General features: G+C 38.5%; 3 protein-coding genes across 3 annotated transcripts in view; 2 read left to right on the top strand and 1 right to left on the bottom strand.

The window, feature by feature from the left end:
• Positions 1-26473, top strand: part of LOC131693102 (mediator of RNA polymerase II transcription subunit 23) — a 161961-nt gene that overhangs the window by 112040 nt on the left and 23448 nt on the right. The window lies entirely within an intron of this gene.
• On the top strand, positions 8064-10456 carry LOC131693104 (CLIP domain-containing serine protease B15-like). The gene is made up of 4 exons (XM_058980653.1): positions 8064-9036; positions 9093-9339; positions 9400-9584; positions 9644-10456. Exons 1-4 carry the CDS (start codon positions 8169-8171, stop codon positions 10063-10065), a joined length of 1722 nt encoding a protein of 573 aa, XP_058836636.1. The 5' UTR covers positions 8064-8168; the 3' UTR covers positions 10066-10456.
• LOC131688352 (uncharacterized) overlaps positions 18555-26473 on the bottom strand; it is a 28316-nt gene continuing 20397 nt past the window's right edge. Inside the window, exons 4-7 of the mRNA XM_058972558.1 lie at positions 19623-20469; positions 19319-19565; positions 19066-19250; positions 18555-19010 (exon numbers count right to left, since the gene is read on the bottom strand). Of these exons, the coding sequence (XP_058828541.1) occupies positions 18580-19010; positions 19066-19250; positions 19319-19565; positions 19623-20469 (1710 nt within the window). The 3' untranslated portion in view covers positions 18555-18579. The remainder of the gene's footprint in view (positions 19011-19065; positions 19251-19318; positions 19566-19622; positions 20470-26473) is intronic.

Below are 26473 nucleotides of genomic sequence, written 5' to 3'. Positions count from 1 at the left end.
TAAGCTAACGCAACGTGCCTTATCAAATAAACGATTTGAATAAAAAAAAAAAAAACTTTAAAGCTATAATTACTTAATATGGTCTAATATGGATTGAATAACCCTATTGAACGACAATGCTAATTTTAACTACGTTTCAGTGTCATAAATGAATTCAATGTATTAAATTCACTTAAAACCTTCTTATTTGAACCCTTATGACAAATTTAAAGCCAAATAATTAGAAAATTGTATTGTATTGTTTATTGGAGCTTTAACCTCGATGGGACATTCGCCCTAATTAGAAAATATAGAAAGGCGAATCAGAGCGAAACGGGCTAATATGAGCAAGTTGAGTTATCTTTATTATGTCTTCCAAACTAGCACATTTAAGAACCAAAATACTGAGCTCAGACGATTCCTGAAACTTTTTGAATAAAAATCGCTCTGTTTGGTTCAATTATTGACCATAGATGCGAGTTTTCGTATTGTGCAAGGGTAGCGCAATCAGTGCAATCAGTTGGTAAGAATTGCGACTAGTCCCTCCTGCCCAACAGCCGGCACCATCAAGGAGAAAGCATACGACTAATATGCACAGCGGAAAACGGCGTTTTTTCATTTTTACATAAATATAGGGTGACATCAAATTGCATCACGGAAACAATGCTGTAGAAAATTATCTAGTGGACCGATCCTTTTCAAACTTTCAGACAATAAATTTAAACCCATTAGTAAGCTTTTGGCATATTTATTTCATTCAACTTCAATACCATAACTGTACGCTCGCATCTTACGCTTAACTCCACTATTTAGGCTCTGTACAACATCTAGTTGCAGCTTCTTCTGTACGCAAACCCACTTTTTCTTCAAGATTAAATCTTCTTGTTTTGCATCCGTAGTGCCTCCTTCATAATTACCCAGCATTCTTCGATGAGCCTTAGTTTCGGTGCATTGAGGGGTTCATGTCCTTGTGTATGAAAGTGACCCCGTTGGCTTCGTACCACTCCAGGACAACACTAGAATAGAGGCTCAATACTAGATCCGACCAGAAGATCGTAGTGCCCTCGTGTTGCTTCATCAAAAGAAGCAGACGCTTCTGTTGACACTCCTTGAGGTAGATCTCCCCTTTTACAGTCCCGGTAGTCACGAACGGCGCACTTCGTTTGCCACATGAGCAGGTCGCTTGCCAAATCATGTATTTATTGGCGAACTTTGAAAGTTTCTGCTTCCTTACTTCCTCCGGAACATCAAGCGTGCGCTGGGCGATGAGAATAGTAGCCCCGGGAGCTGCCGGAAGTCCGCCTTGACATAAGTTTCATCATCCATAATGAGACAATGAAGCTTCGTCAGCGTCTGGGTGTTCTAAAGTTTTCGGGTCCGCGACTTTCCCACCGTATTTTGCCGTTCGTCACGATTTGGAGCCTTTTGCACGGTCCTTCGCTCTTTGAACGAAATGCTTAGACAGATTCAACTCTTTGGTTACATCCTTGGGATTCCGTTTAATCGCTTTCACTACACGCTCGTGTTCCTCATCACTAATAGAACATCCATTTTGACCGCATTTCTCCTTCCGTTAGATGCTCAGAGTTGAGTAGTAACGTTTAATCACACGACGCAACGTTGACTGCTCAGACTTGTTTTCCGATGTCCCGATGAGAGAGGTGAGGATTTTCCAGGTTCTTGCGCGAATTCAATTCGCGACGTTGCTTTTTGGGTGACGCTATTTTTCCTATTTTCGAAAAACTGAGTGCGATAAAAATACAGTGTAAACAATACACTCTAAACAACTTCTACCCAAATTTTCAAGATAAAATACCCAATGTGTTACTTTCTACAGCGTTTTACCCGCGGTGCAGTTTGATGTGGGACACCCTTTATGAGATGTATTACCAATACAATTGTATCCAAATATTGAAAAATAAAACAGAATAATGAATAAACATTAAGTTTTGGAACCAATGAAAATTTGCAGTGTTATGGACAGTATCGGCATTTGGGAACGGCTGTTACGTTTCTCTCACTCGTTTAAGACAGATCCCATAACTTTCATAGAAATATAATTATTGAACTGAATAATAAGGGAGATAATCAATATACAAGCAGCAAATGCATCATTCTTTCTTTCATGAGCTGTTCTTCAAGGCATATATTTTCTTCTTGGATAACTGCACCATGGCTGTATTATCGTGTGTGACTGTTAAGGGGGAAACGAAAACCTGGATCAGCCCTGGAAAGCTCGGTACATAAAACTGAAGAAACTAAAATCCACAACATAAATTTTCATTGACACAAACTTTATTCTCCTTCCATCGTCCTGCTTTGTCTGCATCTTATTCTACTCCTTTCGTTCTCTCTTCTCTTTTATCTACTAATCCTAGCCATTCTCTTTTCTTCTTACCCACGCTTGCTCTGCGTGCACCCCTACCATGTCCGCCGCGCCGTTTTTTTCCTGGAGATGCACACTGCAGTTCGCACCCATCATGAAGGCACTTCCGCAACCCAAACTCGCGATCGGTACGAATGCGATCGAATCGACTTTTCTCCTAACGGGCCGTGCCGTCGTGCTCCAGCGGATAACTTGTCCTTCGTGTCGGTGTGACATATAGTCGTCGTGGAAGCTGCAAGTGGTCGTCGACTACTCAGATCTCCTCACCAAACCGTCTCCGTCAAAAAGTCACGCTCAGAGCGGATCGATTCGTTCTGTACCGCCGTCTCCCCTCGTAGGTTGCTGACCGATCCCGCTTGCTGTCCGAACCAAGGTGCTTTGAGTTATAAGGTGATTCGTCTTTGACAGTAGCTAGGTGAGGAGTGAGGTAAGCGTGCAGTATACTGCGGGGAAGAAAAATGACAGCGAACAACTTTGTTTACCGCCTGAAATCTAAGCAAACATATGGAGAGAAATAGTAAACAATGTTGTTAGCTGTCGTTTCTAAAACCAACATGGCTGATCGGCGTTTTTGAGGATTGTATCACCTGAGAATAAAAACTCCTTGGTCCGAACCCTCTGGTTTAGATCTGCAAATAATAGCCCTGAGGCACCATGGGAATTGGCCTCCATTTGGACCTTGAACTTTTTGCCACCTACTTCCTTTGGAAGGTCTTTTTCTGTGTGGTACTGTGGCTACCTTTTGCACTTGCTGCCGACGATGTGTGTGAATCGCCTTTATGCCTGTCGATTACAAATCGCATATCAATTTACAGTCTCGAGCTGACCGTCACTAGCGTACCGCTTCAGCAAAAAGTTGATCGCTAATCCTGAGTCCTTATCGGTTTATCGGTGCTTGTTAACTAACTTCTATCGGTTGCGTCACCGGCGAACCGTCGTTTTGAGGTTAGCTTCCACACGTGGTGATACCGTACCGTCCGAGCGGTTTTCCGACCTCGATGGCCCCTCACCATTATTTTGCCAACGATTGCCGAGTCGCGCGCAAAACTTTCTGGCACTGACCTCGTTTCACTTGGCAAAACCTATTTTAATCCACCTAGCGGTGCAATTGTGCCTTTCTCAATCATGAATCACGAGAATGTGTGCGTTGTTTATATTCATTAAAAACTTTTAAATGCATATATTACATTTTATTATTATACATCACATGACAACCATATACAGGAAAATAAATCATTATTCGAGTTCTAAAATTTTGTAAAAGAAAAAACAGCCACGGTAATATTGAACTGAAAAACCTGTTTTAATCCACCTAGAGGTGCAATTGTGCCTTTCTCATTTCTCCAAACTATGATTTAATAGCTGGTTCGTACAATATAACTTTATGGAAATGTCTTTCATTCTTATTACACTTGGTAAGTATATATAAGAGCACCTTTTTGCATTCATCGCGGTATCGGTTTGAATCGGAGTTTTCTATGTGATCGACCTCCACAACCCGTAACTCCGGTGCTGGAAGTCGGATGGAGATGGAATTTAATATCAGTTTCTGGGGACGCAACACCTTTCATTTGAGACTAAGTTGAGCAAATCTAGCCATTTTCGAGAAACCAATATAACCGTTATTCTGACTTTGGATGCTTCCGGATCCGTCGATGGTGGCCAGTGTGGCCAAAGAGACTTTGAATGACTGTTGGGGACCTAGATCTACAAATTCAACAGTTGTGTTTACATTTTGGAAAAAAATCACCTTTTTACATTCATCGCAGAATTCATTAGAATCGGGATTTGCTGCGTGATCGTACGTATCACCCTGTAATTCAGGAACCAGAACTCGGATCCACACAAAATTCAACAGCAGCTGATGGACCTTTCATTTAAAATTAAGTTTGTCAAAATCGGTTCAGAAAATTCCGAGAAATCGATTTGGAAAAATCAACAAATTTTGTTTTGTAACCATACTCTTCAACTCGTAATTCGGAACAAGATGTCGGTTGAAGATGAAATTCAATGGCAACCTATGGGAATATTATACCTTTCATTTGAATCTTAGTTTGTAAAAATCGTTTCAGCCATCTCCGAGTAACCGATGTGGACATTTTGTTAACAAATCCGCACATACACACACATACATACACACATACACATACACACATACATACATACACACATACATACACACAGATATTTTGCGATCTCGGCGAACTAAGTCGAATGTTATATGAGACTCGGCCCTCCGGGCCTCGGTTAGAAAGTCGGTTTTTGGAGCAATTGCATAACCTTTCTATATAAGAAAGGCAAAAGAATAATATTTAATTAGCTTAATAAGCATGAGTTCAATGTTATCTTCATGTGATTATAATTTGCAAAGGTTGGTGGAATGCGTTTGAACGTGTAGGGAATGGGGGTTTAGTAGAGTGGGTGTGGAGGATGCGTCAGAAATCCTTCATCTTATTTCGGTATACGGGGTGGATGAAGGAAATCTAGGCGTGAGGGTGATCCAAGAAGAGGGGAGTGATGAAGAAGGGAGGTGTAAGGGCAAGGTGGGGAGGGGGGGGGGGGGGAAGGGGCGGCTACGCAATACTCAACTGCATATTTTGCCTTCCATTTGAGACTTGGTTTGAGAAAATCGGTTCAGTCATCACCGATGAACCAATGTGACTTTAATTGTGTAATATGCCCGGAATTCCAGACTTCCGGAATCGTCGATAGTGGACAATATATTCAAAGAATGTTTGATTGGCAATCAGTGATCTAAATCTACGATTAGAAGTAATTTGGTGACCATTTCAATAGTTTTTAGCCTCTGAGGTATTACGATTGTACCGATTTATATGGGAAATTCCAGTGTATCCTTACAAACACCCCTGTAACTCCGGAAGCAAGAGTCAGAACCGAATGAAATTCAGCAGCAGTCAATGGCATTACTGTATCTTTCATTTGAAATTAAGTTCGTAAAAATCGGTAGAGAATTCGTTGTGGAATGGGTGTGATATTAGCTTAGGAACTTGGCGGGTTCCCCGAGGGCGTCATGAACCGTCATAGGTGGCCAATGTGGTCAAAGCTGCTTTGATTGATCATTAGTGATCCAGACCCGCAAACTAGAGTAATGTTACATCAATTTTAATATGTTTTACATCATTTGAACATTATGGTAGTACCAGTTTATATGGGAATTTGCTGTGTGACCGCACTCTTCAACCCGTAACTCCGGAACCGGAAGTCAGATCAACTAAAAATTCAATAGCAGCTTATGGGAGCGTTATACCTTTCAGATGAAACTAAGTTTGCGAAAATCGGTTCAGCCATCTCTGAGAAAATTGTGTGAGTTTAAATGACACACACACACATACACACACACACACACACACATACATACACACACAGACATTTGCCGATCTCGACGAACTGAATCGAATGGTGTATGATACTCGGCCCTCCGGGCCTCGGTTAAAAAGTCGATTTTTACAGTGATTGCATAGCCTTTCTTTATATGAGAAAGGCAAAAAGGTGCGAAATCGGCAAAGTCCCAAAAAGTCGATTTTCATAAATAAAATTTTTTCGAGATAACATAAAATCTCGACGTTTCATGCATTTTAAAGATGTTTGGCATCAAAAATACGAATTCGATTTCTGAAATTTTTTGAAAAAAATTAGAGTTCCGACTTATATGGGAATTTCATATGTGACCGAACGATTTAGTCTATATTTCCGGACCCATATAAACGATCCGTACGAAATTTTATATACATCTATGGGGATATTATAGCTATCATTTGGGACTAAGTTTGTGAAAATCGGCCCAACCATTTCGGGAAACTGATGTGAGTTCGTAAATTTTGAAAGATGGCCGCTTTTCCCGGGCACTTCCGGAACCGTCTATGGTGGTCAATGTAGTCAACGAAAGTTTGTTTGGCCGTCGGTGACCTAGAACTGCAAAGTTAAGTTATTTGAGAGACATTTTAGCGAAATTTTTACCTTTTTTGCTTCCATCGGAGTATCGGTTTGAATCACAATTTGCTATGTGATCGCACGCCACAACCCGTAACTCCGGAACCGGAAGTCGGTTGGGGATAAAATTTAATAGCCATTTACGGGGACGCAACATCTTTCATTTGAGACTAAGTTTGGTTGATTCGGTCTAGCCACCTCCGAGAAACCGATGTGACTGTTAGTCTGAATTTGGATACTTCCGCCGGGGCTTCCGGAACCGATAATGGTGGCCAATGTGACCAAAGAGACTTTGAATGGCTGTTAATGACCTAGTACTACAAATCGAAGCAGTTGTGGTCACATTTTGGAAAAATTTTCACCATTATACATTCATTGCAGAATTTCTTAAAATCGACATTTTCTGCGTGATCGTACTCATCACCCTGTAATTCCGGAACCGGAAGTCAGATCCATTAGAAATTCAATAGCAGCCTATGGGAACGTTGCACCTTTCATTTGGGACTAAGTTTGTAAAAATCGGTTCATCCGTCTCTGAGAAAAGTGAGTGAGATTGTGTTCGCGTACACACACAGACGCACATACACACACATACATACACACACATACATACACACAGACATACATACACACACACAGACATTTGCCGAACTCGATGAACTGAATCGAATGGTATATGTCACTCGGCCCTCCGGGCCTCCGTTAAAAAGTCGGTTTTCAGAGCAATACCTTTCTATTGAGAAAGGCAAAAACTACCTACTCTGTGGTCTGCCTTTGTCTGTCTAATATTAGGTTTGTTCCAGTACCAGGAGAAACTGGAAGTACTCCGAAGCAAACAGGGAGAAAAACGTTCCTGTATTATCTTCTTCCCTTTTTCTTCTTTTGGTGGCAAACCGGAGTGAAAAGGAGCAAAAACTTTTGGCTCCGGAGCAACAGGGAGTAACTTCCGTATACTGGAACAAACCTATTGTTGCTACTTGCTCACGTCAAATCCGGTTTTCTTCGATTACGGGTGGTATGCGTGGCGACATCTACCATTGTAAGTATTTCATTTGTTTCTGTATTGTATCTTAGGACTTCTATATTAATATGTTACTAAACCAAATAAACATAACAATATGTAAGAAATAATCTATGTTAATGTGCGTTATTCATACATCATTACAAATGAAATTGATTTTAAACAAGAATGTTGGTCCTATTTTAGTCATGTGCAATTTATCGGTTGTACGTCGAGTGATTAACGCATGCTGAGTTTCCGCATGACATGCGTTCGGCCTGCTTCTTTTATTTAAGCAAGGACTATATACAGCAGAATAAAATGTTGACTGAGTTCGACTAGCTTCAGAGTTTCGGTAAAAAGTGATATGAATCAAAAAACCTCTGCGCAATTTCCTCATCGGTATACTCATCGGATTTTTTTTTTCAAATTTTATTTAAAGCATCAACTTAGATTGATTTTAAGGAAACAAAGAGTATTTACAAGAGAATAAGTTTAAATAAGAGCTGAACTCCCTTTTGAGCATCGCAGAAACGGTTTCAAATAGCACCCCGATCATCTAAAACTACTTGTTTCTACGACCGACACATTGCCGGTACTGATACATTGATGCAATGAATGAATTTCATGAAAATATTCATTTAATATGGATTATCTCTATAGTGTGGTGCTCTCGTTTTAAGCCACAAACGAGTTTGCTTGTTTATGTTCTCACCAGTGATAATCAAAGTCTGGTTTGAAGATCGAGAATCTGTTCAGTGCAGCGGCAGCATCAACGCGAGCGGTTGGTAGGAAGAGACGACTCCCTAGCTCCAAGGTCGAACATATTTGGCTCGGATTTTGAGAAGAAATATGATAAGCTTACAGCCATTAGAATTTTTACTTTTTGTGCTACTTTTTCGAACGGTGAGCTCATCTCAACATAATCCACAACAGTGTGGAATACCCAAGATCGACGGTAACGAGTTGATAGTACATGGACAGGCTACCTCACCTGGCGACTGGCCATGGCATGTTGCGCTTTACCACCGCAAAGGACGATCTGTTGAGTACGCGTGTGGAGGAACTATTATCAACGATCAGTACGTCCTGACAGCAGCGCATTGCGTTATGAATATCGCAAATGGATTTCAGCTGGCGCCGAACCGGATATTTGTGCGGATGGGAATTCACGATTTGGAATCATTCGATCCGAAGTCGGCACAACAACATGAAGTAGGGAAAATTCACAAATTCGAAAACTTCACCCGACTGATTGATGACATTGCGTTACTCGAACTGAGTACGATTATCCGATTCAATCCTTACGTTCAACCGGCTTGTGTTAATCTGGAACCAAATATAACAGGAGAGCTAGGAACCGTTGTTGGTTGGGGACTAACGGAGGATGATGTGACATCAGTTACCTTGAAACAAGCTGAAATGCCGGTTATTGATCCTCTAACGTGTCTGAGAAGTGATCGCGTTCTGTTTGGGCAAACTTTAAACGAAGGACTATTCTGCGCGGGCTACACTAACGGAACAAGTGTGTGCAACGGCGACAGTGGTGGAGGATTATTCTTTAGAAGGGCCAACACATGGTTTTTGGGAGGAATTGTGTCCTTCTCTCAGACTCGATCTGGAGGTACGAATTACTGTTATACGAAGGGTTACGGAGCCTTCACACAGGTTCAGAAATACCTCTCCTGGATGAGAGAAATCACAAAGATGCCACTCGTGTGTAAGTATTCGATTAATATGTTTAAATGTGCGTTTATGATTCCATTATTTTTGCAGCTGATAGTGATGTGCGTGTTTGTAAACCGGAGGTTCCCGATCCAGCAAAGACATATCCCAATTATTTACCTAGACAATGCGGAGTGTATATTCCCAATCGCATCTTAGGAGGACAAAACGCACGCGTATTTGAATTCCCTTGGATGGTTATATTACAAACCGACGAAAAGAATTTTCTTTGTTCAGGAACTTTGATCAATAAGCGTTACATCCTTACGGCTGCTCAATGTATAAAGAATGATCTACCGTAAATTTTATTTGAAAAAAACGACCTGAATAATTAACATACCGGTTATTATATTTGTAGGACGAAAGCGATTTTAGGAGAACATACCATTGAGCAAGATACGGATTGCAATGGAACCGAGGACTGTGCTCCACCAGTACGACAGTATAAAATTGAGTGTGTCATAACGCATCCGGATTACTCGTGGCGAAGCAAACAAAACGATATTGCGTTGATTCGTTTAAGTGAAGATGTTTCTTGCGATGGTAGTTACTTTTATAACTTTAAAGAGAAAGATAATTAATTGAGTAACTCTTTCCTGTAGACCATGTTCACCCGATTTGCTTGCCGTACACAGAAGAACTCAGACGCTATGAACCCTCGCGCTACATCGTCACAGGATGGGGCATTACAGATCCAGCAAACCCAGAAATCTCGAACATACTTCAAAAGGCAACCATTTTCCCAGTAAATCTCACCGGATGCCAGGATTGGTTGAAAAATCTTTCAAATGCTTTAGTTTTGCATGACGGACAATTATGCGCAGCTGGAAGAGAGCCGAATTTATCTGACACCTGTGCCGGAGATAGTGGGGCACCGTTGGGGTACGGTGCAAAGCTCTTTGGAACACGCTTCGTTCAGTTCGGTATCGTTTCATATGGAGTGTCGTGTGGTACAGAAGCTCCCGCTGTTTATACAAATATTTCTTATCATATGGACTGGATTTTTGCGAATATGAAACCATGAGTAAAGTAAATCCATAGCGATTCATGCATGCTTCTTCTTAATTAACGTTTGAATAGTTATTTGGCGATTAACGTGTCCGGAATACAAATGCATGAGTTCAGTTACACCAGCTACTTGAAACGAATTCTGCCAAAACATCTTATCTCTTCGTATTCGTAACACTGATTTGAGGGCTGTGTTTATTATAAAAAATGCATTTTAAAATCCGCGCTTGTACTGTATTGCACAGATACACTTGCCTTTCAAATGTGGATGTGGATGCATAGCTTCAAACAAAGAAATTCTATTGTCTGCCTGCACGCAGAAAAATTTTACATATTTGAATCAAGATATGTGTTATCAAATCCAATCATTTATTGTCCATAACCTTTAACAACAAAATTACCGGCCTAAATTTTTTTCTTAAATATATAGTTGACTGTTAATTTCAATAAATACATTTTAAAATTCAATGATTTTTTAAAATTTCAATAAGCAATAGGCAAGTTTTATTGAATTCAATAAATAATTTGATTGTCTCCCGACTAATAAATTTATTTATTGAATTTAATCCATAATTTTATTAAACATACAAATGTTTTTTCTGCATGTGTCCTTCGAGTCGTGCTTCGCGAACCCATCAGACGGTTTGGCGCTTCTCTCTATGACTTCCCAGCAAACCACTAAGCACTAAATTTGGCTGTATATTGACTATATAACAACTTTCCAATGCTTATAAGCTGTATATGGGCTTTACAAATGTTTATAAGCTTTATATAAGCTTTTCAAATAAGCATTACGAACATTAAGCATTAAAATAGACCGTATATGGGTATATGGAGCTATACTTTAGAACCTAAAAACCCTACAGTTGTAAGCCGCAGGCGCTAGTTACCGATGCCGTTATAATGCTATTAATGGTTGACATTTCTATTAAAAAGTTGAATTCCAAATCAAAACAAATCTGATATGGAGCACTTGGTACGCAAAAGAAGAGCTTATCGACTTCGAAGATTTGTAACAAACAAATTGAAGACTGTCTTTGAACCAAAAATGATAAGAAACATTGCGATAAATTTCATTTTAGTATAGAAAGGAAGTTAAGCCATGCTGTTCATTAGTGAAATCAATCTCGAATCAAAACAAAAATCGTTCGATTTAAGAAAGATAAATATAATCAAATGCCTAAATGGTTCATTGCATTGAAAAAAATCAAACAGGTGACAGATAGATCATGAAAGGATAGAAAGAGAAAAAACTTTTTCCTCCATTTTTGTTTTTTTTTTAATTTTTTTCAACAAGCGGGTTCTACCCACAAATTGTTATGACATTCCTCCTCGGGCGGTGGAAAAATGGGAGTAAGCTATTAATATTTCGCCAAAAGTGGCTTTCGAACAGCACTCATGTACAATATGATGGCTATAAGCACAGTAACTCTTGTTCTATACGGGACTATAGAACCGAATCGATGCCACTTTTATGGCTTAGTGGTTACTTGGGTGGTCTACTTGTTAGCGCCGCCTTTTTTCTATAGAAATATATTTATCTGCTTAACCATAATAGAGAAATCCATAGATACGTACTAAATAATAACGAATCAAATTTTTGTCATAAATTGAATACCGTTTAATTATTCTTGTATCTACAATATTTGTAGTTATTAAATGCTCTGTGGATAGTTTCCTTCTTTTTAACATGAGCTGTTCTTTCTATATATTTCTTTGATATGTGTCTACAAGAAAGTTATACATTTGTGAAATCTGAGCTCCCTACACTCAAAAAATGTAAACGTTATGCCTATTGATTTTACATTAGTCTTTTGGAATTAGCGGAGGCAGATAGACACTATTTGCTGGCACATGAACCTAATGTGTGTATTTACAAGACATATTTATCTTACATTCACATTTCATAACTATAAGGCACATAAAACCCGATTCTATAACATTACGCACATATAGCTTATGTGTGCGCATACATAGTTTATACAGTTGTATTTGTGCGCGAGATAACATTAGCATTTCTTCTTCACATGGATTTTAAGTGGTTTGAAGCAAATAGAATTAACTAGGGTGGGTGCTCCTATAGTTGAGGTGTAGCTATAGTTGCAGTAGTGGGTTATACGCCTAATTAAGGTACCAACATTCAACAAATATTTTTTTATCGATTCATCGCACTAAAATTATGCGACAGTAAAACTCTTATCCTTGAAATTTGCTCAAATAACTATTGAAAAAATTGATTTTTTATGGAATTTGAGCTCCCTTGCACCTATAGTTGATCTAATGTACCTATAGTCCCAAGTCCCATAAGAAATCAATGGGATTTACAACAATAGAAACCGAAATTAGCGATTGCACCATTATTGGTACATATGTTCCTATAGTGGTACAAGCGGTTTTGAATACATAAATTGGTTATTAAACCATCTTTATATTTTTCCTATGAAGTAGGGATTGAAAACTTTTGTTTAATGTATTAACATTGCCCATAGGTCTATTCATCGATTTTTTAGCAAAAGTTTTCCTTAAGTATGCGACTATTAGTACATCCACCCTAATTAATTAATTTTTCAGTGTAAGGTCTGAAAGAGAAGTATTGATAGACGACAAAGTTGTGGAGATTGCTTTCGAAAATATTTTTGATGAATACACTAAGCCTCTTCTTGAACAATTTTAGAAGTTAAAGCTCGTTATAGTTGCGTGATCCCTAAAAATTCGTATTTTTATATCCTTTAATTATGAATCCTATAATTTTAAAATATTCGATAAAGTTCTTCTAATCGTCACAATACACAACTTTCACCAGCGCATATTTTTTCTTATCTTGAATATTTTCAAAAAGATGTTGACCATCCTTGGCCAGCTCCATGGACATACTGTAATGATTAGTTTGTACAGCTCCGTGATACTTACGAGGGCCAATTGGAACAAAAATCCTCCACCCGGAGAACATTTTCTTTGGACAATTCCAACGGGTCCAAATTAGCACACACGCATGGAAAAAAACCTAAAATTGGTCATCTGATTGGAGCTCATTTCTGATCGGTTCGCGCTAATTACATGCACCGATCTGCAAATCTTGAACAGTTTTGGTTAGAAGCTCCTCCTCTTTGACGATGGAAGTAAACTGATTTAATTTGATGACCAGCCAGCCCAATTAGTTTCGAACACAAACTGAACCAAGTAGGGTGGCCGCCGAAGGATTGGAGTTGGCAGGAAAAAAATGATCTCCGGCGTGAACATTGCCCAGGGTAGAGTGCTGCCTAACATTGTCTTTCTGGCCGCATCAATAAAAAAAAACCGCCCTTGTCAGGGCGACTGTTTTCTTCGCATAAAGAATTCATTGGCCTTTTCCCCTGCTCTAACTAATCTACATTTTAAGTATTTGACAAATTTGTTTGCAATGCCACCCTAAATAGTAAAAAGTCCATCGTCTAATGATCCGTACTGTTAAATGTTTTCTCATCCATCGGGCTTACTATTTTGATTACAGGATTTTTTTTAAATTTTCGATGGGTAGAAAGTAGCATACATATGTAATATGGAAAAGTTTTTTCAAATTTAATTCTTTAGAAGGTTTGATAGAGCTGATAAGGGCTAATTTGATTGTCAAATAAAATATTCTTCGGGTGTACTGAACGAAACAATTTGCGCAATCTGTTGGGAGATGTTCACATCAATTGTGTAACAGATTCCGTAGAGGATACGATTACCAATTATGATACAATTTCTTTTGTAAAAGCAATCATTAGTTGTGCTTTGATTAATGGTGTACTTGTTAGCGCCGCCTATTTCAAGACCAAGAAATTGTTCTTATCAGTTTTCAGGATTCTACCAATGGCCCTTTTCGGGATCCCACAATACATCCAGGTTTTTTTTTACGCGGGGGATACGTACCGCGTAAAAAAACCGCGTTAGTTGGAAAATTCGCGTAAAAACCGCGGTAATTGGAAAAGCCGCGATAATTGGAAAATCCGCGTAAAAAACCTCTTAAAAACGCGAAAAAGCGTAGAAAAACATGGGTATACCAATAAGAGTTAATTTGATTTTTTTCAATATGGTTATGATTCCAAATATAGTAAGTTTCAGACTTTTTTTGTTGTAACGACGGATAGTGTGAAATATTTTTCAATATTAAGAGCTCAAGTACTCAAGGAAGAACAAGGAGTTGAAGGACGAAAGTTTAGAAAAGCGTGCAATAGGGTCATATGAGCAATTTTAGGGTTTCCCGGCGACTTAACTCTTTGTCTTCTGCAACGCAGGGGTCAGGATATTTTGGCATTTGCGGATCAACACAGTCTGCGGCATGTCCGGACAAGCGTAAAGTTACTTTATGCCTTGTGCTGTCGAAACCGACGTTTCAGATTTAATTTTAATCAATCTACTAAATATATGAAAACTCATATGTGGTTTTTCATGAGGTCATATGTAATCGCGACGGATTCTTGATTAGGGGCCATACACAAATGACGTAGCTTTTTTCGACGATTTTCGACCCCTCCTTCCCCCCTCGTATCATTCGGTCACAAAATTATAACCTCCCCCTTGTAAATAACGTAGCATTTCTGTAGCCCCCTCCATGACCAACGCAGCCGGGGAATGAAAAAAAATTACATAGGTTTTTCAATTCTTTTAGATACATATCCTTACATGTTTGATGAAGGGCACACAACCTAACTATAATTAGTCCAGGTGTTTGCGTTACGACAATGCACCGGACTGACTCTAAGTCCAAAATTGGAAACACTACTTGTAAACACACCAAACGACTTTTACCTCACGATGTCCCGTAGGTGAAGAGGTTCTGATTGCTGACTAACTATAGTTAGGTTTTGTGCCCTTCATGCATAATGACGGTTTTAAACCAATTTTCTCCTTAGGGAGCAATATAGCATTTGCTAGCATTCGCCTGCTTAACGGAAAACAAGGTTCGATTTAAGTAGGTCTCATCAGCAAACAGAACCTCTTCACGAACAGGACATTGTCAGGTAAAAGTCGTTTAGTGTGTTCACAAGTAGTGTTTCCAATTTTGGACTTAGCGTCAGCCCGGTGTATCGTCAAGTGCCGTGGTTCTGAAGAGACGAAGTCGAAACGCAAACACCTGGACTAATTACTAAATTGTTTCCCCTAATCAATGGGTTTTGATGCCCGTCAAAAAAAAACTTAATGCTACGTCGCACAACTTCTGACCCTACCGTTCCCCTCGTCACACTTCGTCACAAATTCGGTATACCCCCCTACACCCCAAAATGCTACGTCATTTATGCATGACCCCTTACATGTTCTATCTCAGCTTGTAATGAACCGGGTCGAGTTTTGGCACCAACTGCTGTCAGTTCATAGATTGTGACAGCGGTTGAGGTTGGAGCCAGACTCAGTTTCGTTTCGAATGGATGCGGCATTAGTGCAGATCCGGCGGGATCTGTGGTCGTATGCTGACAGGAAAGGGGAACAAATGACGCGTGCCTCTTTCACTGCAAACACTACATTACAGACGACCAACACGGTTTTATGCCTAAACGATCAACAACGACCAACCTGCTCTCGTTCACAACATGGATTCGCTGACGGGTTGCACGCCGATGCTATTTACATGGACCTATTTGCGGCCTTCGACAAAATCAACCATAATATCGAATTAGCGAAGCTGGACAAACTCGGTATTCATGGAGAACTGCGCTGGTTTCGTTCCTACCTCGATGGAAGGCAACTCCAAACCAGCATGAGCTACTGTCTATCTGCACCATTCTTCGCTACATTCGGCATACCACAAGGAAGCCATCTCGGTCCAGTAATATTCCTCCTCTATTTTAATGACGTCAATATCACATTACAAGGACTTCGCCTTTCTTTCGCCAACGACATGAAATTTTTTCGACAAATACAGGATACAACCGATGCCGAGCTTCTTCAGAGGGAACTGGAGTGCTTTACTACGTGGTGTGATCTAAACAGAATGGTTTTAAACCCGAGTAAATGTTCAATCGTTACGTCAGTTTGATTATTATTTCTTCGACTCGAGCATTCCAAGACACTCTCACATCAAGGATCTCGGAGTCATTATGAATTCGGTACTAACGTTCAAATTACATACTTCAAAAATGAAAAACTTCAGAGACGTATACTGTCTTAAATCGCTTTATTGTGCGTTGGTCCGCTCAACGTTGGAATATTATGCTATATTTCACCCTAAGGAGGAAAATTTGGTAAACACCAAAATTTCTCACTAGGATGAAAATTTGTTGGTAAAACCAGTCTTTGCACTTGAGGGGTTGGTTCACCCTTCGACATCTTCCATGGCGAAACAGATTCAAACTGCCGTTGGCCATGTAAAACAAAAATTGGCTATACCCAAATCTGTCATCTAATAGCCCCAAAAAATGGATGGTTTCTTAAAAGGGAATATGAATGGGTGCACTCAACTTTGAGCCATCGCAGTCTTCTTTGTCGTCATTTGACCACGAGGATGTGTCGCACTCCGTCGTTACCGCGCCGCCCAATCTTCACTTTGCCCGCGCCACGAACAATCGCACCAGGACTCACACCGTCACGATCCCCGGCGGATGTGTGAAGAGGAAGATTCCGATTGCATTCTGTTCCGGAGCGGCGGGGCGAAAAGAATCAACAGGCGTACACTGAGACTTCTTCTTGGCGGAACCACAGGAATACCGTTGCTGTCCCTTTGTCCTGTTCCGGGGCACTTCGCCTGCTCCGTTGATGACCGCCTTTCACGACGCTGGCTCCTTTTTTTCGCAGCGGCTGCAAACTTTTTGTCACGCGGTGATCACTCTTCTCCGTAATGGCGGGGTGGATAAAATGAACCGTCGTACGCTGGGGCAATCTTCCGGGCGAAACCGCCGGAATGCCGTTACTAGTCTTTTGTCCGGTTTCGGACACTTCGCCTGCTCGATCAACACCCGCCTGGCACTGTCCTAGCTCCTTTTTCCGCAGTGGCTCACCAACTTTTTCTCACGCAACCTTTTTGTACCGTCGGCTTCTTTTCCCAAACTGAACACGACAGACGCTCTACTTTTTTTTCTTTGACGTCCGGCCTTTTTCTCCAGTATATTTATCGGTTTTCAAGCGAGCATGTTGAGGCATACCTTCTTATCAGGGTGGCCAGATAGAACTCCTTAATATCGGTAGGGTCACTAAAAGTTTATCGGTAGTTATCGGTAGGCAGGGTTGTTGTCCCAAAAACGAAGTGTTGACATAGAATTGTAAACTACTGAAAACACAGATCTCAGACCAAATCCAACCCAAGAAATGAATGTTGAGTAGAATGTGTCCAAAATCAATAAAAATCGGTAGTTTTCGGTAGGTATTACAAAATATCGGTAGTTTTGCCTTGGTCGTCGGTGAATCGGTAGGGAAGACCAAAATCGGTAGGACTACCGATAAATCGGTAAGTCTGGCCACCGTGCTTCTTATGTAGGGTGTGCCGTGTACGTTCAAATCATTTTCCCCAAGAACCATCATTTATAATTGTTTTTATGCTGCAACTCAAGAACCATCATTTATAATTGTTTTTTATGCTGCAACTCATTGCGCATAATGATTTTAATTTTAACAATATCTTAAACGTCACAGCCAGTTGATACATCTCGATACACTCAGCATTCGGAGGGACTGCTCTCGAGCCCTGTTCGTCTCGGACTTACTTTCTGCCAGAGTGGACGTCTGGATTTTCAAGCCCAAGTTCGAGCTCTACGTAATAACTTTTTTTTGATTATAAAGGTTTTAACATTAAGGTCATTCGCCTCTTCGGGTTAGAAAAATCTCTTATGAAATATTTTTACCCTATGTGCGGGGGTCGGGACTCGAACCCAGGTGCGCTGTCTACGTAATAACTCTCTTCTGCGAGTTCCGTTCAGGAGAAACCAACTATGGTTGCCAGAGCGCTGTTACCGGACTTCAGCGAATTTTTAACAGTGTGGCGACGGCCTTTGACTTCAACCGGACGCGGAATGCGATAATATTGGCAATTTTGAAATGTAATTAGTTTAAGCAACCACCATTGGGGCCAAGGGTGAAGGTAATAAACATAAACATAAACAAGTCTACTAGTGAGCAAGATTAGCTAACTAATGTAGTAAGTTAAATCCGTATGATTTTCATTTTTTTGCTAGTTAGCAATTCTGAGAATCGAAAAACTCCGCGTGAAAAGTAGCTTTTGTAAATTTAAATTTATTTCTCTTAAGAATGGAGGAACATTAAATTATTTTCTCTAATCAATTGGTTTTGGAATTTGGCACCGTCAAGCTAACGCATTTGTGCCTATCAAATAAACGAAATGAATAAAAAAAATTGGTTTTGACGCCCGTCAAAAAACTATTAAACTTAATACCGTCGCACAACTTCCCCTACTTTACCACTCGACACACTTCGTCGCAAATTTGGTGTACCCCCGTTACCCCCCAAAATGCTACGTTATTTATGCATAACCCCTTAATGAAAACACAGTGGAATTAATACGGACTATCTTACGTTAATTAAGAAGAAGCATGGTCAAAACGCTATTAATTTACTTTACTCATGGTCTCATATTCGCAAAAATCCAGTCCATGTGATAAGAAACATTTGTATAGACAGCAGACGCAGCTGTACCGCACTCCACTCCATACGAAACGATACCAAACTGCACGAAACGTGTCCCATAGAGTTTAGCACCGTACCCCAACGGTGCCCCACCATCTCCGGCACAGGTGTCAGATAAATTCGGCTCTCTCCCTTCTGTGCATAATTGCCCGTCATGCAAAACTAAACCTTTTGGGAAACTATTCAACCAAGCCTGACATCGGGTACGATTGACTGGGAAAAGAGTTGCCTTTTGAAGTATGTTTGAAAAACTCGAGTTTCTCAATGTCAAAGGCCCTGTGTAACCCCATCCTGTGACGATATAGCGCGAGGGTTGATAGCGCCTGAGATCCTCTGTGTACGGCAAGCAAATTGGATGAACATGATCTACAGGAAAGAGTTGATTAATTAATTTTCTCTTTAAAGTTATAAAAATAACTACCATCCCAACAAACATCCTCACTTAAACGAATTAATGCAATATCGTTTTGTTTGTGTCTCCACGAATAATCTGGATGCGTTATGACACACTCAATTTTATACTGTCGTACAGGTGGAGCACAGTCCTCCATTCCATTGCAATCCGTATCCTGTTCAATGGTATGCTCTCCTAAAATCGCTTTCTTCCTACAAATATAATAACCGGTATGTTGACTAATCAATTCGTTTTTGTTTCTTCCTCAAATAATATTTACGGTAGTTGATTCGTTATACACTGAGCCGCCGTAAGGATGTAACGCTTATTAATCAGAGTTCCTGGACAGAGAAAATTCTTTTCGTCGGTTTGTAATATAGCCATCCAAGGGAATTCAAATACGCGTGCGTTTTGCCCTCCTAAGATGCGATTGGGAATATACACTCCACATTGTCTAGGTAAATAATTGGGATATGTCTTTGCTGGATCAGGAACTTCCGGTTTACAAATACGCACATCACTATCAGCTGCAAAAATAATGGAATCACAAACACACATTCCAAAATAATAAATCGATTACTCACGCACGAGAGGCATTTTCGTGATTTCTCTCATCCAGGAGAGGTATTTCTGAACCTGTGTGAAGGCTCCATAACCTTTCGTATAACAGTAATTCGTACCACCAGAACGAGTCTGAGAAAAGGACACAATTCCTCCCAAAAACCATGTGTTAGCTCTTCTAAAGAATAATCCTCCACCACTGTCACCATTGCATACACTTGTTCCGTTAGTGTAACCCGCGCAGAATAGTCCTTCATTTAATGTTTGCCCAAACAGAACGCGATCACTTCTCAGACACGTTAGAGGATCAATAACCGGCATTTCAGCTTGTTTCAAGGTAACTGATGTCACATCATCCTCCGTTAGTCCCCAACCAACAACTGTTCCGAACTCTCCTGTTATGTTTGGTTCCAGATTAACACAAGCCGGTTGAACGTAAGGATTGAATCGGATAATCGTACTCAGCTCGAGTAACGCAATGTCATCAGTCAGTCGGGTGAAGTTTTCGAATTTGTGGATTTTTCCTACTTCATGCTGTTGTGCCGACTTCGGATCGAATGATTCCAAATCGTGAATACCCATTCGCACAAATATCCGGTTCGGCGCCAGTTGAAATCCATTTGCGATATTCATAACGCAATGCGCTGCTGTCAGGACGTACTGATCGTTGATAATAGTTCCTCCACATGCGTATTCAACAGAACGCCCTTTGCGGTGGTAAAGCGCAACATGCCACGGCCAGTCGCCAGGTGAGGTAGTCTGTCCATGTACTATCAACTCGTTACCGTCGATCTTGGGTATTCCGCACTGTTGTGGATTGTGTTGAGATGAGCTCACCGTTCGAAGAAGCAGCAAAAAAAACCAAAAACTCTAATGACTGCAAACTTCTCATTGTCCAAGCCAAATATGTTCGATCTTGGAGCTTGCGAACCGTCACTACCTACCAACCGCTCGCGTCGATGGTGTCGCTGTATTGAATAGATTCTGAATCTCTACGCCAGAGTTTGATTATCGCTGGTGAGTATATAAACAAGCAAATTCGTTTGTTCGTTATGAAGATAATGAATATTTTCATGAAATGCATTCATTGCACTAAAATGTTAGTACCCGCCATGTGTCGTTTGTAGAAACGAGTAGTTCTCGATGATAACGGTGCTATTTGAAACTGTTTCCGCGATCCTCAATGAACTGAAGATCACAGCAAAAAATTTGTTTGGGATGCTACAGGGTTAGATTTGCATCAATAACTTGATCGAATTGAGAGATTGTGAGACAAACTAATAGCGTTTTCGTTTTTACCTGGTGCTATTGCAAAGAATTTAGTAAATAGAGGAATTTCTATTGATATTATTTTGCAAATAGTTGGTTTATCTCCTGATCAACTGATGTAGTGCAAAAAGGAGACAGACTGATTACACCCAAGTTTGAATGAGTGTAGCACCGACAACACCGGTGTAGTGCACTGTCAAAAACGAAAACGACACAAACTGTCACTGTTTGTTTTGGAAATGGAGACACTCGCATGTTCAACGATTTATCACTCTTCAAGTATCAAACAAAAGAGATTGTAAATTGTGCGACCGAACATAAAAGTCGCAAGGATAAAAAATGCTTCGCAAAACCCGTTTCAAACATGATAGAATATAAAAATCGGAAATAAACTTCAAGCATAAAAATCGGAAATCCTTCAGTATAAGAATCGTTTAAAAAGTTCTCACCAGTAAAACTCCGCAAGGATGAATCTCCAGTATAAAAATCGGTTAAAAATAAATAAATCGCTCGTAGGAGCATCCGTATACTTTGTAAGAATCGGATATATTTTTTTCGGTTCATAACACGATAAAATATCAAGACTGTTTTGATAGTTTGAACTAATACCCAACCAAGAAAACCATAGCATGATCAAGATGTAATGAATCATGAATCAGTGTTATATAGTAGGACTGCAAACAATGTTCTATATGAATAAAATCATGAATCAACATTTGATTTATGAGTAACGTTCGTTAAGTTGTGAACTAAGGCTTGTTCACGACAAAATCTGAACACCCAAAACCACAGGAAAGGTAAAAGATCAGGAGGTTGGTAGACCATGGGATCTTGACACTAAACGCGTTTGCTATCTTTTTACATTTCTTACAAAAGAAATGTATAGGATTCGCTCAAACTTTGACAACTTTTTCCGAGGCCCGGAGGGCCGAGTCTCATATACCAATCGACTCAGTTCGACAAATTGAGACAATGTCTGTATGTGTGTGTGTGTGTGTATGTGTGTATGTATGTATGTACAAAATGTCATGTAATTATCTCAGCAATGGCTGAACCGATCTTAATATAATTAGTTTCAAATGAAAGGCCTAACGTTGCCATTTGACACTATTATTTTTGATTTTCGATATGTTGTTTACTTTCTGAGATATGGGCGATTTTGTCAAAATACAGCAGGTTTTTGGCAAATAACTTTCGAACAATACATAAAAACAAACAAACTGCACATAAAAAGAAAGCTTGTTAAAATACCTTTCTAACAAGTTATAGATTGTCTAAATCCGAGCACGAGCGGCGGAGATATCAGACATTTTGTATTTTAGTCCTCGCTTACCAATTTCCACTAATTAAAAATGAGATTGTTTCATACAGAGTATTGCTTTACTGGTGTTTTAGGGGCAAAACTAAACCGATTTTGAATATCGGGGTATGAAAACACATCTACGTGATTCGAGGAATTCGATGTTTAGAACATTTTGTGAATTACCTTTATAATAAATTAACTATTTCTCAAAAATCAATATATAAGTTAACTTCAAAGACAAAATAATGTGTTGATAAAGAAACAGTGAGTTCTAGTATTTATTCCTTGGATTAGGCATTGCGTTTAATCATGAGGTAAATGTTGGATGGTATATCAATACACAGATCAAAAAGTAATTCACCTAGTAGTGAGATAAAAGATTTCTAATATAATTATACTTATGGCGTCACCGAAAGCAACTGTATGTTTGAAGCCCAAAAATCTGGCGAAAATTTAGCTCTTTTGCAAGATTTAGGTTATACTGGTTATGGCGCAAAAATTACTACTTACATTATTTATGATAAGAGTGTAAGAATCAACATATCATAATAATATACCTATAAAAATAATGTCACTGCATTAACCATCATTTGCCATTACTCACACGCCCCTCCCCCCATCTCTCTCTCTCTCTCTCTCTCTCTCCTTCTCTCTCTCTGTCTCTCTTCTATCGCATCTATCTAGCTATTTTTGTATCCATTTCTAAGTTGTGTGATAAGATCTTCTGCCAATCTGAAATATTTATTAATTGTAATTGCGAAGGTTTGAGAACACAAAACTATTTTTTGTCTGCTGCTACATCAACTCAACTTTAATTCAATTGTATTCAAAGCCTGTATCTACACTATAATTAAGGAAATTCATGGCTATATCAAAAAAATATTTGGCTTAACTGGGTAATATGAAAGTTTGACGATGGAAATTTTCAAAAGAGACATTCCACTTGCGATATTTAAACTATTCGTATCTCTATTGAATTTTGAATGAAATAGGGTTACTGTGCCCTAATTCATCTTAGCACCTCTATTCATCTCACCCATTTGAAAACATTAGTTAGAGCAGTGTCAGCTATCTCTATTCAACGCATTAGCTCATATGGTAGGATGAATAAGGGTGCGTCGTACTCAACTTTTCACTTCGCTCAAACGCGAATATTTTACATTTTCCAAGCTAGATCTTTTATGGAACTGTTTCTTAAGAACAAAGCAAAGATGTTATTACATATATAAGCGTAATCCAATCACTGTAAGCCGAGTTATCAGCGAAATATTGTGACAACCTGACTAATGAGATGAATAAGGGCTCGTCTACCCTATATGCTCAAAGACTGAAAGCTGAAGCCAGGATTTCGAAGACAAAATACATGAGAGGAAGAGGTTCTAAAGACGACAATGTGAACCTCCCACCCGAGTTCGGATTGACGGTGACGAAATCGAGATGGTCGACGAATTCATGTATTTGGGCTCACTGGTAACCGACGACAATGATAACAGCAGAGAAATTCAGAGACGGATCATATCGGGAAATCGTGCCTACTTTGGACTCCAGAGGACGCTCCGGTCGAACAAAATTCGCCGCCGCACGAAGTTGACTATCTTCAAGACGCTGATTAGATCGGTGGTCCTCTACGGCCACGAGACCTGGACTATGCTCGTGGAGGACCAACGCGCCCTTCGAGTTTTCGAACGAAAAGTGTTGCGTACCATATATAGTGGCGTGCAGATGGAAGACGGAACGTGGCGCAGGCGAATGAACCATGAGTTGTATCAGCTGCACATTCGTTGTATTGGTACGAACTTTCATAAAAAATAACGGATCAAAGACCAAAAATATCTACAAATTAGATCCAGGAAAAGAAGTCCCCAAAGTACCCACTCTCGATGGGGGATGCAACTACAATGTGTTTTCTAACTTATCGTCGTCCATATGTGGATATACTGAGTAGTTTGAAACTTTTTTTTTCACAGTATTGGTCTGTATAGGACCTATTTATTCATATTTCCTGCACGAGAATTCCGAACGAAACAATATGAAAGCTATAAGGATGAATGGAAAGAGACTGCATTGCAATCAACTGAATGCACGGCTTTTATGCTATCGACATAGCCTAGACATTTCACACTATTTACTTCAATGCAAATAAAAACTTTGAAATATCTACCTGTCTCATTCACGAATCGTATTCTCCCTGTCATTCTCTGTTCAAGGGACTTGAAAGCACATGTGACCTTGTCTCACGTTACTGTATTCAATATGTGTTAAAATACTGGACCTGTAAATTCTATTCTGTACATAAATCTTTTTTCGGGAATATGTGACAAAAAGTAAACTTCGAATTCCAAAGCAAATTGAACATTCCAGGTTCCTGATAACTAATTAAGGTACAACAATAAAGTAGAAACACCAGATAATCTTAAAACGACGCCGTCAAGTAAAGACGCATGTAAACAAAAAGAATAAAACCAAAAACAGATGGAAGCCCTAGAAAGTCCATTGCATATTTATTAGCCTTTTCTCAGAAGATAGGATTTCCAAAAACATTTCAAAACTTTCTGATGCAATGGTTCTCAAATTCGTACAATCCGGTTTATTCATTTTCTTTATTCAAAAATGTTTTTAGCTTCATATATATGACCATTTCATTTTAATTAATTATTTCATTCAGCATCTTTTTATTCGTTTTGTTCATCTGCGTTCATTTTACTTATTTTATTCGTTTCATTCTTTGGATTCACTCTGATCAGTTTACTCTTTTTGTGCATTTTACTCATATCATTCATTTAACTTATTTTATTCATTGTTTTCATTGTATTCATTTTATTAATTTTTTCCAGTTTATTCATTTTGTTCAGTTTAATAATCTGACTACTTTTACAGTTTTAATCATTCCATCCAAATAATTTATTTGATTCAATTTATTTCTTTATATTAATTTATAACCTTTTACCATTGTTCAATTTTTCAATTTAATCAATGCATTTAATTCTGCTCATTTTCTTCTTTTTATTCATTTTATCACTTCAGCTCATTTTGTTTATTTGATTCGTTTGTTTTATTTATGCATTTCATTTATTTTTTACTTTAATAATTTTGTTCATCCATTCTTTTTATTCATTTGATCCATTTCATTAATTTGATTCATTGTATTCACTGGACGAATTAAATCAATTTGATTCATTTAATTCATTTGATCAATTTGATTTATTTGATTTATTTGATTTATTTGATTTATTTGATTTATTTGATTTGTTTGATTCATGTGATTCATTTGATTCTTTTGATTCATTTGATTCATATGATTCATTTGATTCATTTAATTCATTTGATTCATTTGAGTCATTTGAGTCATTTGATTCATTTGATTCATTTGATTCACTTGATTCATTTGATTCAGTTGATTCATTTAATTCATTTGATTCATTTGAATCATTTGATTCATTTGACTCATTTAAATCATTTGAATCATTTGATTCATTTGTTTGATTTAATTCATTTGATTCATTTAATTCATTTGATTCATTTGATTCATTTGATTCATTTAAATCATTTGATTCATTTGAATCATTTGATTCATTGGATTCATTCGATTTATTCGATTCATTCGATTCATTTGATTCATTTGATTCATTTGATACATTTGATTCATTTGATTCATTTGACTCATTTGATTCATTTGATTCATTTGATTCATTTGATTCATTTGATTCATTTGATTCATTTGATTCATTTGATTCATATGATTCATTTGATTCATTTAATTCATTTGATTCATTTGAGTCATTTGATTCATTTGATTCATTTGATTCACTTGATTCATTTGATTCAGTTGATTCATTTAATTCATTTGATTCATTTGAATCATTTGAATCATTTGATTCATTTGACTCATTTAAATCATTTGAATCATTTGATTCATTTGTTTGATTTAATTCATTTGATTCATTTGATTCATTTAATTCATTTGATTCATTTGATTCATTTGATTCATTTAAATCATTTGATTCATTTGAATCATTTGATTCATTGGATTCATTCGATTTATTCGATTCATTCGATTCATTTGATTCATTTGATTCATTTGATACATTTGATTCATTTGATTCATTTGATTCATTTGACTCATTTGATTCATTTGATTCATTTGATTCATTTGATTCATTTGATTCATTTGATTCATTTGATTCATTTGATTCATTTGATTCATTTGATTCATTTGATTCATTTGATTCATTTGATTCATTTGATTCATTTGATTCAATTGATTCATTTGATTCATTTGATTCATTTGATTCATTTGATTCA

This window comes from Topomyia yanbarensis, chromosome 3 (genome assembly GCF_030247195.1).
Source record: "Topomyia yanbarensis strain Yona2022 chromosome 3, ASM3024719v1, whole genome shotgun sequence".
Lineage (NCBI taxonomy): Eukaryota > Metazoa > Arthropoda > Insecta > Diptera > Culicidae > Topomyia > Topomyia yanbarensis.
Note: the sequence above shows the minus strand (reverse complement) of the source record. Positions and strands in the feature narration are given on the sequence as shown.

Bases quoted from the DNA above. Each gene is read 5' to 3' on its own strand.
- LOC131693104 (XM_058980653.1), top strand. From the start codon at position 8,169: ATGATAAGCTTACAGCCATTAGAATTTTTACTTTTTGTGCTACTTTTT. The intron at 9,037-9,092 runs GTAAGTATTCGA...TTATTTTTGCAG, and splicing joins CACAAAGATGCCACTCGTGT to CTGATAGTGATGTGCGTGTT. The intron at 9,585-9,643 runs GTAGTTACTTTT...TCTTTCCTGTAG, and splicing joins TGAAGATGTTTCTTGCGATG to ACCATGTTCACCCGATTTGC.